The 16,389-nt window shown below is 45.4% G+C and overlaps 1 protein-coding gene across 9 annotated transcripts in view; it reads right to left on the bottom strand.

Annotated features, from left to right (window-relative positions):
- fggy (FGGY carbohydrate kinase domain containing) overlaps positions 1–16,389 on the bottom strand; it is a 368,733-nt gene that overhangs the window by 128,310 nt on the left and 224,034 nt on the right. For all 9 annotated transcript variants that reach the window (XM_041208766.1, XM_041208769.1, XM_041208768.1 and 6 more), the window contains one exon: positions 12,973–13,076. In XM_041208766.1, the coding sequence (XP_041064700.1) occupies positions 12,973–13,076 (104 nt within the window). The remainder of the gene's footprint in view (positions 1–12,972; positions 13,077–16,389) is intronic.

The raw sequence follows: 16,389 nt of genomic DNA, 5'->3' as shown, positions 1-16,389 counted from the left end.
GCTTATATGTTGCGTATCTGTGCATGTTTAAAAGGGAGGGAGGTAAACAAGGAGAGAAAACTGGAATTGAACAAGAAAGAATAAAAACAGATAAGTGAAGCAGAAAGGAGGGGAGTGAAGCAGAGCAAAAGAGGATAAAGAAAAGCAAAGGGGAGAAAATCAGAAGTGGAGGAGACAAAAGCAGGTGTGTTAGAATTGAACATATATTCTCAAAACTGAAGTAATTGTTCCACCCCACCCCATGCTGAATCTGTTTCATATAAAAAGCTGTGATAACCAAAATAACACAAGTAATTATATGACTTTCGTATGCTGAAAGAAGGGGCTGTGGTTTGCAGTACTTAGATTACAAGAGACCTCAGAGTCAACAATTCAGTCATGCATACAGTCACAACAAATAGTACTATAGTGTGATAACACTACATCACTACATTGGCATTCCCTAGCATCTGAAAGTAAGCAGCATTCATGAGGCAGAGCATGGTTTCAATCTGGGACAACATATATACAATGGCCTGAATCTTCCAATATGAGGAGAGGCAAATGACTTAACTTAAGTCGCTAATGCACCTTGGGACTCTAATCAAGTACCGTTGCACGTACATTTGCAGTACTAATGTGGGAAGCTTAAATTTCTGATTGCTGTTTATACCCTGCCTGGATTGCTGCATGATTCTATATAACAATAGGATCAGATGGCCAGAACCATGGGCACTTGGGTGTTTGCCCTGTACTTATCATGGTTTGTAAAAAAAAATGACTAAGGCTCAGATTTTTGCCATGACATCAAAATCATGGCGAAAATCCCAGAAATGGATGAACTGTCAAAGTCCCGCCATTGAACTGTCACTACCCACTTTCACAGTTCATGCATGTGCAAATCAAGGAGGCAGCTGGCCATTCAAACCACCAGCTGCCTCCACTTCAAATTTTTGCACCACTGCTGTGTGAAGCCTGGAGTGTGCAGAGCAGACCAGGTCAGAGGACGTCTGGTTTGTGTGTTTCCTTTGGACAGCCAGGAGAGGTGAGGTACCCCTGTGAAGTTATATTGAAATTTTCATTGAGTGCCCCAGAAGTGCCAGTTCCTTAACTCCCACTGTCCTCTTGTGATCCAAGGGAGTGGTATGGTAGGGGTGACTGGTATGTGTAAGGTGAGGAGGAGTGAACTGGCTCCCCTTTATTCAGTACCCTTGGTTGGCCACAACAAAGGTTTTTTAAAATTTATTTTCCCTGTAAATGCCTTTTCCAATGTAAATGTTGAAAATTTAACTTCTTAATAAGGAGAGGATCTAATTAGGTTTTCTTGAGTCAGTAGAAATAAGTTTATTAGTTACTAAACCCAAGAAAAAAATAATAAAAGATGCAATGGCACACACACTCATCTCAGTAGTAAGGAAAGTTAGAGTCTAAATAAAATTAAAAGAATACACAATTAAGTCCTTTGCTTGTCCTTGAGGCGTAGGTTGGTGAACTTTGAAGCCATTTAAAGTTAGCTGGTTTCCTTTAAAATCCTGGAATTTTAATTGAAGTTCAAATAGCTGCACTCTGCTGGAGTCAATCTTGGCTTTAGAGAGAGAGAAAGGAAGAGAGAGAGAGAGAGAGAGAGTTGGGCATTGGTGGGGAGATGGAGAGTAGGGGGAGAGAGACAGAGATTCCTTCAGCAGTATTTTCCAGATGACTTCTCTCTGTTTCTAGTTTGATAAAACAAGTTCTCAAAACTCCTGTCTATATGTTCCAAGAAGGAATTCGATTAACATAGATAAAAACAAAAAACTGCGGATGCTGGAAATCCAAAACAAAAACAGAATTACCTGGAAAATCTCAGCAGGTCTGGCAGCATCGGCGGAGAAGAAAAGAGTTGACGTTTCGAGTCCTCATGTTCTGTGGAAGGGTCATGAGGACTTGAAACGTCAACTCTTTTCTTCTCCGCCGAAGCTGCCAGTCCTGCTGAGTTTTTCCAGGTAATTCTGCTTTTGTGTTGAATTCAATTAACATGTCTTGCAGTCATAGTTGAGCAAGTAAAGTAATCACATTTTTGATCTTTTATCTCAGAAACTTTTGACACATTTCAAGATAGTAGAAACCAACAGGAGATGGGGTTATTTCATCCTCCACAGGGGGTTTTGAATGTCTGTTGGATATCTGGCTGGATAGCAGTTCCCATTGTCTTGACATAATTACAGTTGATTGAAATGCTACATTTTGCATTGTTAATGTCTTCCTTTTAAGAGTCTCTATATGAAGTGGACCTTGACAGCACCCCCCCGCACCCCTCCTCCACCCCCCCACCCCCCCGCCCCCCCACCACCACCAGCAGTGAAATTCCATGCAACATGTCAGGACAGGTATGCAGCGCAATCCATATAGGAATGGTCAACTTACAACTATACATCAGGTGACTGGTGGTAGCCATCTTTGGTCAGTATCTTATGTTTAATTTTTTAAATAACAGGTCCTCTTTAAACAGTTTAATATGTTTTGGTTAGCTGGTAAAGTTATAAGTAGCATTCAATCAGTCACAACTTTCCATGATCACGACATCTGCCAGGACAATTATTTTTCGTTGCTCCCCACTAAATCTTGCACCTATGTGCAAGGTAGAAATTAGTGCTTTAGAAGCGCACATAGGAATTCATCCAAGAAGCTTAGAGGATGCGCATGGCACCCTCTCACATAAAGGCAGTAGAAGCCAGTCTAAGTGAGCACCCAGGGCTTAGAGGGAAGGCCAAAGGTCATGACGAAGAGGCCATGGCATGAGCATTGGGAAGGAGGAGGAGAGGGAGGACAACAAGGTTCTACTCTCTGGGGAGGATGTACAGAATGAGGATATCACAGCTCAACATGGTGGAAAAGTAATGCTGAAGAAGACTCAGTTTGAGCCATGATGTTGTGACAGACATTTGCTGCATGGTGCAGCAGCAGCTGGAGCCACAATCCGTCAGCCCTCTATGTTCTGCCAGTGGCTGTGAAGGTAACTGTCACACTGAACTTCTATTCCTCAGGCTCTTTTCAGGACTCAGCAGGAGACATGGCTGGTATATCCCAGTCAGTAGCATACAGATGCATTAAGAAAGTGACTAATGCCCTACTTTCTCATGTGGGGAAGTACATTAGTTTCCTATGGATCTTGAGTCACAGACTCAAAGAGCCACAGCCTTTACCCAAAGTGCAGGCTTCCCTCAGGTGCAGGGCCTCACTGACTGCACTCATGTTGCAATAAAGCCCCCAGTTCAGCATGCGGATATCTTCTTGAACCACAAGTCATTTCACTCCATCAATGTGCAGACAGTTTGCGACCACAATAAGATGTTTCTTCAAGTGTGCACAAGATTCCTGGGCAGCTGCCACAATTGTTTCATGCTAAGGAATTTGCAACTCCCCAATCTGTTTCATCCACCAACACAAGTCCAGGGATGGCTCCTAGGGGACAAGGGCTACCCCCTACAAACATGGCTAATGATCCCCTTTAGGCACCCACAATCAGAGGCAGAGCAAACCTACAATAGCAGCCATGTCACCACCAGCTACATCATTGAGCAGGCCATTGGCATTTTAAAAATGATATTCTGATGCCGTGATCTCTCAGGGGAGCTCTCCAATTTGCCCCAGCAAGGGTTCAAAGAAAAGTTGTTGAGTGCTGCATACTGCATAACATTGTGCAGTGGAGGGGAGTGCAACTTGATGATGATGAGGCCATGGGTAGAGCCACAACCTCTGAGGAGGAAGAAGATGAGGAACAGGAGGGTTAAGAGGAAGTCCATGTACATTCAGGCCTTTTCAATACAGATGAGAATGATGAGCCTGACAATGGCAGAACAGCAGGGATACAAGGACATGCATTCAGAGCTGATTCCGTGCAAGAGAGGGTTCTTGCCAGATGGGTCCTTGTCCAGAACACATTTTCGTAAGCTTCTCCAAAATAACTAAATGCATCAGAGAATCCCTGGTAACATACATCCACAGAAAGATCTTTATACCTTGAAACCAAGGGAGTGAAGCATTATCAGTGAGTTAGATTCTATCACATTAAAACTGCAGCTACCCTCTCCATTATAAACATGGTTGTCAACATCTTTCAAACGCATATGGTAGTAAGTCCCTTTCATCCTGGTCCCCATACATGAATGCCATTGACTATGAATGAGGCATTCATGCTGCCAAATGGACCATCATCAAGCCATGCCCACAGCGCAGATAATGACATGAGTTTATGTTGTATCATTAATGCAAATGCAATTATGTTGCAAAATGCAAATATTAATGCAAATATGGCATTTAGTGCATGACGGTTAGACAACTGTGTCATCACAGCTCATTGAAAGAACTCGTGTTACATCCATTCTGGCCAATGTTCTGGGTTAATAACTGGACATGCATAAGTCATGGCTTAAAAATACCTCTGCAAACCATAAAACCACATCCCGTAACACCAGAAATGACAATGCAGCCACTGTAGTGGTGACAGCAGACAAACTATATTAACTGGATAATGCATGGCCCACCATGCTGTGCTACCCACACCAAGGACAAAGTGCAACACTGCAATGCGGATGAACGTCTAGAACCCAGATGGCCAGCATCTGGTCATGAAGTCTGATCATTAAGCCTCCCTTAAAGTCACGTTTAGATGGAAACTGAAAGACACAAGGGGTATCTCAGTGGCTGGGCCTTTGACCTCTGGACTCTTATGTGATGCAACAAAGAAGGAAGAAGCTCTCATATACCTTACCAATCAGGCCACATCATTGCTCCTGATGAAGCCATTTTGAGATACAACTCAGCATGCCACCCTCAATGTTACTGGTAAGAAGCTAACTCGCATTTTTATCATTCCTTTTGAGCTCCCTATTGTACACGCATGTGAAACCATTAGTGCTCTCAGCAAGATGGTGCCCTGTGCACATGAAATGATACCTTGTAGCAGGTGGAGGCAGGCTGCTCACTTCGCTGTCTAAAGGGCAATGAGAAGCGTGGTGGCCAGCCTCATCGTGCAGGAACCCGTTGGGAACCTCCTTCAGACTGCAGCCGCTGCATATCCGTATGGGCAGCTGTAGTCACTGGCATATGTGGAGCAGACAAGGGCTCTGGCAGTGGGGCTGGGGAGGTGGCGGAGGTTGAGCGTGCTGAGGAGCTCTCGGCCTCCTCAGTTACCGCCACAGCCCTAGGTCAGCCTTCAGGTGGGGTTGATGAGGCTGGTTGCTGGTGCACAGCAGTCATCCAATCCAGCAACAGGTGGGCCAACAGTGCGGCCATCCTGTTAAGGGTATGCAGCTCCTCATATATTCTGTGGATGTCAGTACTCATACTCTGATCAAACTGATCCAGGCTACTGAGGGAGACATACGCCCTTTCCTGGCTGAGACGGTGCCCTTGCATCCACCCCAAGTGTTGCTGCATGTGTCTCCACAAAACTGGCCAATCTCTCATGGTCAGAGCTCATGTGACTGGCCCCCCAGGACAATGTGGAGCTTATGACAGTGAAGAGCTCCTCCATTCACAGTTCTATAATTTCCACTGCCTCAGGGAACTCTGCCAGATGTCTAAAAAACTGCTCCTGATTGAACAAATAAAGTGCTCCTGAGTCTCCATGTTCCTGCCCACTGGGGCATCATCATTACTTTCCTTCCTCCTCCAAAGGGGTCTGTGCACAGACACCTCTGACTCTGACACTTCCTTCTGCACTCTGATGCAGGACTTTCACCCTGTGCCACCGGCTCTAAACACGCACTACATCCATCCGAAGTGTCTGTGTTTGAGTTGACGGAGTGTAGGTTAGTATGATGTGATGCTGCCTAGGTTAGTATGATGTGATGCTGCCTCCTCGGACATCTCTTCCTCCTCTTCATGGCCAAGGAATGAAATGGACCCGGGTGGGGGAGAGCCATCAGAGCTTGGATCTGCGTGAGACCACAAAATGAGGTATTTTGGTCTAGCCCTGCTCATTGTGAAAAGTGTCCAACTACCGCATACAGTTGTTCGGATGTTGTTCTGGATCTCTGAACATTTTACATGGTGTAAACAGCATAAATTCTGTACACAGGGCCACATTTTATTTTGTAACCACCTCCACTGAAAGCAGTTCTGTAGTATAAATGCGAAGTAAATGTTAAGATGCAGTAGCGCAAAGCAATCACTGTTAATTGCTGTGGTCAGATACTTTGGATATGGTCATCATATATAAAAAAGCTGAGTTTCCCATCAATCCATTACATACATGGTATTAGCAAGTCATGCACATCCTAAACAAAAAGGATTGAGAAATACTTCAGCACTTCAGATTTACTGAATTCTAACATCACAAGATTTACTCAAGTCATAGTGATACTCCAACACCAGTGCTTCTCAATTATTGCTTTATCATATTTTGAATCCCTGTTTTTTCAGTTAGTGCAGAATTTTATTTGCATTACCACAACAAAGCAAGTTAGTCAATTCATGTAGATAATAGCTCATCACTGTAGATCATCTTACAAAGGTGTTATTGTTGGTGATGCATCGGAGCTATGTACACCTGAAGCTGATCAAAAGCAGTTTGAATATCGGCTTGATCAGGCAGGTTTCTCACTGCAGGAAATTAATTCCAAACATTTATCACTAAAATGCCCCTTGGGGCATTTTGAAACAAAACATGACCACCTTGAATTGCTGTGTTTTGCAAACCTGAATGTTTAACACTAAAAATTTCAGTTAAAATATGTACTATATATATGTACTACAGTCAAGAACTTTTAATATTTGACAATTATCAGATTTTATTAAGAATAAATGGGCCACAGTCTATCACCAAGATAGTAGAAAGGCTATTGGCAATCACCATTATTTATGCACAAATTGCAAATTCAGGAGATTGCAGATGTGTGGTTACGTGTGAAAATCTGAAGATTGCTTTTTAAGATGCAATGATGTACCTTTAGCTTTGCAAAAACATCATCCCATTGTCTGACTCACCTTTCAAGTACACTAATCAATGTGAAATTCCTGTACTTGCATGGTATTGACAAACTTTGTAAATTCACCAAGAAAGTGAAGGCTTGTCCATTTCAATATAACTGACCTTTTTAACTGCACGATAAATCTTAATTACTGCCAAAAAAAACTTGCTAGAATTGAAAATTAACTATTACACTATTGGAGTCTCATCCCTTCAGCTTTAATCATTGTTGGAGATTTTTAAAAAATTAACTTTGACTTTTTATCTCTTCTTTCTCTCTGTCCATTCTTTTCCACTCTTTATTTTGCTTTCTTTACATGATTTGACACTGAATTTACTATTCTAACTTATACTTCCTGGTTCTAATTTGATTGGTTAAGGAAATACCAAGGAGATACACAGTTGCTTGCCCAGTTAACAATACCTGTGGCGGTGCTGCACTTCTTGAATAGTTCGTTGACGGTAACTTTTAGTGAAAAATCGCATAGAAGGTCTATAAACAAGTGCTAGTGTAATAAGCATATACACCACTGCCCAGACTTTGCAGTAAGCAGCAAAGGAACAACTGTTTACTTCACTCACAGCTGTCCACAAAAGTTTAAGAGCTTTTGGGTGTAGACTTGTTCATATTTGGCATCTCATCCAACATAGCAACCTCCACAGGTCACCTGTGGTGTCTGTACAGGACAAGGAGCAGCGTGGCTCTTCAAGCAAAACGGTTGAAGAATCTTCACTAGACATGTAGAAGCTAAAGCAGGAAATATGCATTAAATTTAAACTATTTACAGAAAATGGAATAAAGATTAGGAAAAACAGGTCAAATTTAGAAAGCTTGAGACAGAGAACAATAAGGCAAAAAAAATAAATCATCGACATTAAAGTCACTATACAAGGCCAAGGCGTTGTTGTTATGGGAGATCAAGGCAGTGATGCCTTCTGTGGTCCAATAGCTTCCTGACACTCATTCCCTTGAGGGGTGAAAAGAGTCACTTTTTAAAAAAGTCAATTTAGACGAAAAGAAACAGCTAGCCCACCACTGAGGGGAGTAGATCTTCTACAGGGTGGTCTTTGGATGTATCCTTGCCCAGGCAGGTAGGGTGGAAATATAGGCTTGCCTGGAATGCTGGCACCCCAGCCTGGCATTGGGTGCCCAGCTCCAAGCAGTTGAACTGCCCCTGTTGCGTTGGAAAACTTGAGGCCAACTGGAAAATTCCAGTTGGCCTCCATTACCAACCCTTAACTAGGCTCTTAATGAGCCTAATTGGCTGCCCGTCTAGTGGGGGAAGATGGTATTGCTAAGCCCAAATCCACCTTGGCCAAAAAGGCTAACATCGGGAATGAGAACAGGAAACCATCACATTGATCCATGCTGGTATTTTAGGACTCCATACGCCTTTGATCCCAAACTTGGTGGACTTTGAATATCCTGCTCCATTAGTTTGCAATGTTTTATTTGTCTCTTTTCAGCTGCAGCAGTAGTAGTTGTCTACTTGTGTACAGCAAGAGCAGCCACCTGGTAAACATGGGCAAACTGTGAATTGAAGGGTTCAGTTTAAAAATGTCCTCCATAACACAGAAGACAAGTGCATCCACTCAGGGATTGAGTTTAACCACATCTAATTTATTTAATACAATTCTGGGAGCCCAGTTTAAGGAACACAAGGGAAGTCCATAACTGACATTTATCATTTTATATACCTGTGCTCAAAAATTCCCAAACTACAAGACGGAATTTTCTGGCTCTGTTGGCTTCAGGCGTCATGGCGGGCACGGGGTGGTGGGGGGTAATAACAATATGGCAAGAAGGCCAAAAATCGGTTTCATGCTGTGAGAGCACAGCGGGATTATCCAATAGTGTTCATCGTGGCGGAAGGCGAATCATGCTGGAGGCCGGTGACAAAACATGGCGGCCCAGAACATGTTTGGATAAGTGTGACATGCAGAAGTCGGAACTTACCTTTAGGGCCTTGCTCAGATTGCGGATGTCCGAAGAGAGAAGATGCCGGAGCCCCTACAGCTTCCAGACCCTGGAGAAACACGTGCATTGCATGCTGGGTGGATTCTCATGAACATGCCTCCACTTGAAGCAGCTTACAGAAAGTGGGAGCTCTCCGCTGATGTCTCGGGTCTGCTTTGGAACATCGTGGTCTTGGCCATGGACAGCTACAGATGATTGGCAAGGCACGAGGACAGTAAGGTCCAGCTATGAGTGGGAGAGGAAGGTGTACCGGTGCAGGTGGGAGAGAAGGTCTAGGTTTGACTGGGAGAGGAAGGTGTGCTGAAGGAGGTGGGGTTGGGAGGGAGGGGGACAAAGGTGTTGGGGCGGGGGTGAGGTTGGTTGGGGTGGGGGGAACAAAGGTGCTTGGGGGGTGAGGTTGGGAGGGGGAGAAGGGAGTACGGTGGGGGGGGAAGGAGGGTATAATGGTAGAGAATGCAGGAAATGGGAAGGTAGGTATAAAGGGGAGGGAGATGTAAGGGAGAGGGTTCGGAGGGGGGAAGGAGTTCAGGGAGGGGGTGGTGTCCGGGTGGGGGTAGGAAGATGTGCAGAGGAGGGATGAGGGAGGAAGAATGGAGGAGGGAGTAAGGGGTGGGGAATGTCTAGGTGAACATGCAAGAGTTTTGCGGGGTCAATGGCTGCCTCCTGGGGAGCAAACTGAGACTGGGCGTGGTACGAGGGAATGATGAGTATGAGAGGGGAAAGAGGAGCAGGAAGCGTTGGAGGCTGAGGTGCATCAGTAGTGGTAGAGGGGACAGCAAGGGTGGTTGGTGGGCACTCGGAGGCAGACATGGACCTTGGGGTGGGAAGGAGGAGGTCAGGGAGGTCAAAGTGGATGGGGGTGGGATTCCCAGGAAGGTAGGCAACATGTACATTCACCTGGACATCCTGGAAAGAAAAGGGTTCAGGTTGGTAGGTGACAGTGGGGAGGTGGAAAGTGATGCTGGGGGAGTCAACAGTGATGGGGGAAAGGACATGGGTGACTCGAGGAGGTGAAAAGACGGGGGAGCCGATCAAAATCTTGACTGTGATGATCATTGTTGAAATTGAAAATGAGCGGAACCTTGTGTTGGATGGGTTCAGGTGCAGCATGGGAGTGTGATCAGTGGGTGGGCGGAGATGCAGGTCAGCTCAACGAACAACTGAAAGAGAACCCCAGCAGGCAGCACTGAAAATGGTCGGGTCAGTAAGATGAGCGTGATGGATGAAGGCTCCGTGGGTGTGGGAGAGTGTTTGCACAAGGCTCCAAAAGGCCCTGCCACACAGCCACTCCTCCCTTCAGAATCACTCAAGGTCCAGCTGCATGCAGCTGAACTGCTCATGGGAATATGCAATAGGAGGACTCGCGAAACCTGTCAATGAAGCTGGAAGACACCGTTATACAATATTCAATGAAAATGAATATATGTTCAGATTAGAGTCTTAGAGGTCTACAGCACAGAAAAAGGCCCTTCGGCCAATCGAGTCTGTGTTGGTCAAAAAAGTACCTAGCTATTCTAATCCCATTTTCCAGCACTAGGCCCATAGCCTCATATGCCATGGCATCGCAAATGCGCATCCAAATACTTTTTAAATGTTGTGAGGTTATGAGACTATAAAATGACAAAATACGTTCACCCGTGCAAACACTTGTGATCAGAGTCTCTTAACTTTTCTAGGCCTACCACTTCTTCTAGGTGCTGCCCTGACATCTGCAACAGAGGTGGAGACAGCCTGTGCAATGGTTGGCCCTGTTGTCTCTGACAACTTCGGCGGGTTGGAGAGCTGAGGCCTTGAGGACCCTGGCTTGCTTTGGCTGTCCTCCTGTGGGCTGCTCCCTATGTGATGACAGAGGACGAGGTTGAGGCGGTCTCAGGCAAAGGGTACTCAGAGGGAAAGGACAGTCTCTGAGGTTCCTGAGTGGATGACCCTGGGGTGTCCAGCTGTCGTTCCTCCCTTCGGGAGTTCAAGGGCACCAGCCTGACTCCCCGAGGAGGAGCATCTGGAGGCACATTGAGGTGCACCGTTTCCCTCTCGCATTGCCACTACAGGAACTCACCTATGGCTACTGCTGTAGAGTGCAGGTCTGCGCGTATCTCCACATTCTGCTGACTAGGGTCTCCATGGTTTCCATCATCCTTAACATGAAGACTTCCATACACATACACATGGGCAGCACTTCATCAGAGAGTAGGTGAACACACTCCTCTGGCTTATGTGCAACTCTGTTGAGGACTTCCAACAGCTCTGTGTAATGTTCCCCCACCTTCTGCTGACTCTCCACGATGGGTTGGATTGCCGGCTCCAGAGGCTTGTCATCTGACTCAGGCCTCACAGACCTCGAGGCCTCTTTCCCAGCAGTCCAAGTGCCGGGGAGCTTGGCTGAACCTGCCTCCTCCTGCTGCGGACACATGTCCATGCAGTGTGTGTACCCGAACCTGCTATAGATCTTGGTCCCGTTGAGGTGTGCCTCTCTGCACTGATGGAGGGTCTGGGTAAGCGCTGTGACGGGTCTTCCAAGCTGCTTATTTCCAGCTCTTCAGTGCAGGAGGTGTCCTCTAGGCTGGAGGTGAAGACGTGGATGGAGCTGAGGGACTGGCTGACTGAGGGTGTCGGTCGCTTGGCAGAGCTCCCTGTGAACCAAAATAGAGATAATTAGTGCATGGCAGCAGACTCAAAAGCAGGAGAGAAAGCACTCACAGTTGCTTTGAGAGAGGGATGATGTGGTGCAGGATCCTCATGAGGGTGTTCGCTCCCGACCTCACCGTTGCCGCAGGCACGGTCCACGTCCTCACTAGTCAACACGATGGCACACTCCTCAAAGTGAGCGAGGGATCTAATATGAGCCACTCCGCCTTGGTGAGGTATCTCTCCCTGCTGTTGTGAGCCAGCTTTTCCTGCATGAAAACAGATGGAGAGAATTTGAGCAGGACGCATGGGACTGCATAGGATGTTTGTGTGGTGAGCAGAGCCATGGACCGGATGAGGATGCGGGTTCCAGTGCATATGAGCCTGATGGAGATGTGAGGGTGTGAGTAAGAGTTAGTGGTGTTGTCCCTTGAGATTTGAGATTCCTGTGGATGTGTGATGAGTTTGTGAGTGTATGAATTGAGAGTGATGAGGTGGTTGACTTACCCTGGTGGAACGGATGAGACCATTCATCCTCTTCCTGCACTCGATGGCTGACTTCCCCTGTGCTCTGGTGGCACTGACCACTGTTGCCACCGCCTCCGATGTTGGATTGGTGACTCTGGTGAATCTTCTGCGGCCAGAGCAGGGGTAGATGACATTGTGGCAGCCTTCTGCTGCGTCCAGCAGGCACCCCAGGGAGGCATCACTAAATCTGGGGGCTGCCGTCTTCTTTGCTTCCGGGGCCATCTGTTGCCTGGAGCAGTCCTGGTCTGTAGACATGAAGTAGTCGTGTGCTTTGGTGTGCTTTAAATATGGCGCCCAAAGCAATGAAGCACTAAGGTCACGGTGTGGCCAGCAAATCCGAGCCAGCGATCCAGCAATCCGGAGTGTTTCGTGTGAATACATTATTAATGAGGTGGGACGTGCCATGAATGGGACGATACAGCGTGAAAACCCGCCATTGCAGCTGGCAGGTAAAACTACTTTTTCCCGCTTGTTACTGCACTTAGTGCAAATCTGGGACGATTCTGCTCACAGAATCTAATCATCACCATAGAACAATCTCAATTTAGCTAGGTAATGATGACTTTTGCTGCTTCAGTATGGCTTTAACAATTTATGCAATATTACCAATTTAAACTACTTTTATCACTCTAGTATATGGCACAGTCTAGTCCAAATAACATCATTTTTATCGCTCTGGTTTAACAATAAATTAATTTATTTGTTAACCTGACTATTGCTTGAGGCTGGTTGTTGAACTATTTGAATGATATAGTGTTGCACAAACACCCTTATCCTGTTTTAGTGGTTATACCTTGTTAATCGTTAGATGTGGCCAAGCGATTGGAATAATTCATAAAATTTGAACATTACATCGTTGAGTTTGTGCCAGAATTGTCTATCAGTTTGAAACATTGGTGAAGTTGCTTACCCCCATGTGGCAGGAGGATGTTCCACAGATGAGAGCAAACCTTGATGTAATTGGCTTGTTCTCACAAGGCAAGTTGGAACCTTTTACATCTGCCCCAATCACACCTATGGAAAAAAAACACATTTCTTGAGAAACAGATAATCATATTTAATTATCTAAACTCTGCAGAATTCACTTTGGGTAACTTCTTATTCCTTTACCAGAGTTACACTACAGGAGAACTGTATGCTGATGCATTTCACCACAAACATAAGAGGTGGACACTATTGCCATGGTGCCAGATAATTTGTGTCCACATAGTGTCAACATTAGTGTGGAACCTCATTATTGCAGGTAAGATTTTGGTTAGGTATCCCAGAATATAGGATTACATTGAATATTTTACAACCAAGTTGACTTCAAGTTGAAGCTAGGCCCCTGACCTCATTTCCTGTCATCAAAGCATTCATAATACAAACACACAACTGCCACTATGTTACAGTATTTGTAAACTTTTCTGCATCTTGTCAGGATGGTCAGAATTTTATGGGATGGCAGTGGCCCATCACTGGCTGGAAAGTCGGGTGCAACCCCACCTCAGCTGGTTATGGGAGCCCTGACCCAATTATGTGTGCAGTAGGCAATTATGTCCTGCCCACTCGAGTGGCCAACCAATTGGAGGGCTGGCAGTTCTTCAGTCCCAGTAGAGTCACTAGGAGGCAGTCATTGGTGAGGGTAGGGTCGGGTGTAGAGGTTATTCAATCTGAGGACCTAACGAAGACCTAAATGGAACAGTAGGCCACCTCTGTCAGCCAAAGGGTATCCAATCAAGAGGGCCACTCCCACCCGAGCCAGCAAGGTGGCTGCCAGGGTCTCCCCTTGTAGCGATGGCCTCCATCCCCCACTGTTGGTAAAATACTTGTGGCAGGAGGAAGAGGCCCTTAACTGACCCTTAAGTCTAAGTAATGTCGTAAAATGAAGACCTAAATGAAATAATAGATCAGGTCTGTGAGATTCTCAGCAACACTATCAAAAGTCCTTGATCTTGATTTTGGCCACACATGGGTTCTAGAAAAGGAAAATTAATTTTCTTTATGCCTGCGAATAGATACTCATCAACATTTGATTCACCAATGAGAAAATTAAACATTTGGACTTTTCAAGGCTTTAGAGATCCATGCTTGTGGTATAATTGTATAATTTCAGCAAAGTTATTAGCATTATATAGCCTTCTGTACAATGTGCATTAATCTGGAAAGCTTGTTATGCCCTCCAGGAGGTGGGTTTGGGTGACAGGGCACATTTAAACAGGTGGAGTGTGCCAAGTGGGGACTCCACCACCTTCCCATCACCACCCCAATTAAGTCTGGGTAGGAAGGCTTGTGGATGGCCTTCCTGTCCCGCCACCAATTGAGGCCCTTAAGTGGGAAATTAATGCAAATAATTGGTTCCTTGTTGTACTCAGTGCCTGATCAAGGGACCCCACATCAAAAAAGGGGGTCCTCGTTGAGAGCCACAACCTTGCCCTTGCTGTTGACCTCCCCCCTCCGCCCCGCTCCCCACACAACGCCATGACCTCCTCCCGCCATAACTCACCTGTGGGCTGGGTCCCTCAGCAATCTTGGGTCTTGAGTAGGTGCATTACTTACAGCAGCCATCACCACCCTGCTAGCACTGCCCAACAATGCACAGCTGTTTCACAACACATCACACTCTGATTGGCCAGCAGCTCTCAGGGCCCAAGGTTCTTGATCCTGGGTAAGGCCCATCGCTGCTGAGTAAAGTGCCTGATTGACACTTAATTCGGCGGGCCTTTCCAAAAGTAGGGTGATGCGGGGCTCTAGCTGTCAGGGCGACCAATCCACCCAGATATGGGATCATACCATAATTGAGGCAATTGCCCTGTTATGTTGCCAGGCTGCTCCTTTTCTCATATTTCAAACCTTTAAATTTCGTACATGCACAGTATGCAAATGCACGATTACACAGCTCCTGGCTGCCCGATTTGACAGGTTCACCAACTCCCCCTCACCATGCTCTCACAGGTTTGCCAACAGCACCTCCCACCAACCCTCATAAGTTCAGCAGCACCCACTTCCCCAACACCCACTCTCACAGGATCACCAGCAACCCTTGTTCACTCATATGGTCCCCAATGCCAAATTGTCCCTTAATTTTTTCCCTGAGAGTTGACCACCTCGCTCGCTGGCTTTCCAGCTGATGGTTGAGATCCCGATTGCCGAACATTAAGTTCAACCTGTGGAAAACGTTGGTGTAGGTTGTCCAGTCTGTGTAATGAGCTGAGAGACATGCAGAGGATTTTGGATAGTATATCTGCTAGGTTTCCAGTTCTGTTTTTCAGCTGAGAGATTTTTTTGCAAGGTACTCCCTAAGCTTTACTGTTAATTTCAATAGAAGGAAGTGTTCTTGGAAGATTTGTTGAACATAATTCTGACTGCAATTCACAGCAGTTTGAGAGATCTTGTCTTAATAAAGGTGCAGAGGACAATGGTCCTAGAAACTAACAGAATGTTTCTATTTACAAGGAATGAAGGTGTATATATAGCTGTATCTCTTGAATAATTCATTACACAATTCTTCCATTTGAATATTGTGAGTTTCTTACTTCTAATAAAATGCCATTCTTAGAACATCAAACTCCATTCTTCAACATTTGTGCTAATTTCTGGATGAGAATCTTTAAAACTGAACTGCCAGCTTAAATATAAATGGCTAGCGAGTATTCTAGGCTTTATACTAATTCAGTGACTAGACTGAGTCAAGATGGGTGGGGATGTCATGGTCTACTTTGTAAGGAAACTGGGATCAAAATTCATCTGTTAAATTGCCCGCCCCATATTCAATTTTTTTAAAAAATCAACCAGGTGTATTTAGTTAGGAAGACCTGTGGAAAATACCTTTGCACATTGATGACTCTGCTTGTGCACAAACCCAGATGACTACTGAAATAGCTAAAGATTGTTTTGTGTTCTGTTAGTGTAGAATCATAGAATGGTTACAGCACAAAAGGAGGCCATTTGGCCTATCATGTCTGTGCTGGCCCTCTGAAGGAACAATTCAACTAATGCCACTCCCATGCCTTCTCCCTGTAGTCATGTATTTTTTTTCCTTTTGAGATAATTACACCACTCCATTTTGAAAGCCTCAATGTTCCCTGCCTCCACCACAATTTCAGGCATTGCATTCCAGATCCAAAGCACTCGCTGCATGAAAAAGCTTTTCCTCATGTCACCATTGATCCTCTTGCCAAATACCTTAAAACTGTGCCCTTTTGTTCTCAATCCTTTTACCAATGGGAACATTTTCTCCCTATCTACTCTGTCAAGACCTCTCATGGTTTTGAATACCTTTATTAAATCTCCTTTCAAAACTCCTCTTTTCCCAAGGTCCCCAATCTATCTACTTGACTGAAGTTCC

This window comes from Carcharodon carcharias, chromosome 16 (assembly GCF_017639515.1).
Source record: "Carcharodon carcharias isolate sCarCar2 chromosome 16, sCarCar2.pri, whole genome shotgun sequence".
Taxonomy (NCBI): domain Eukaryota; kingdom Metazoa; phylum Chordata; class Chondrichthyes; order Lamniformes; family Lamnidae; genus Carcharodon; species Carcharodon carcharias.
This window is presented reverse-complemented; position numbering and strand designations above follow the sequence as displayed.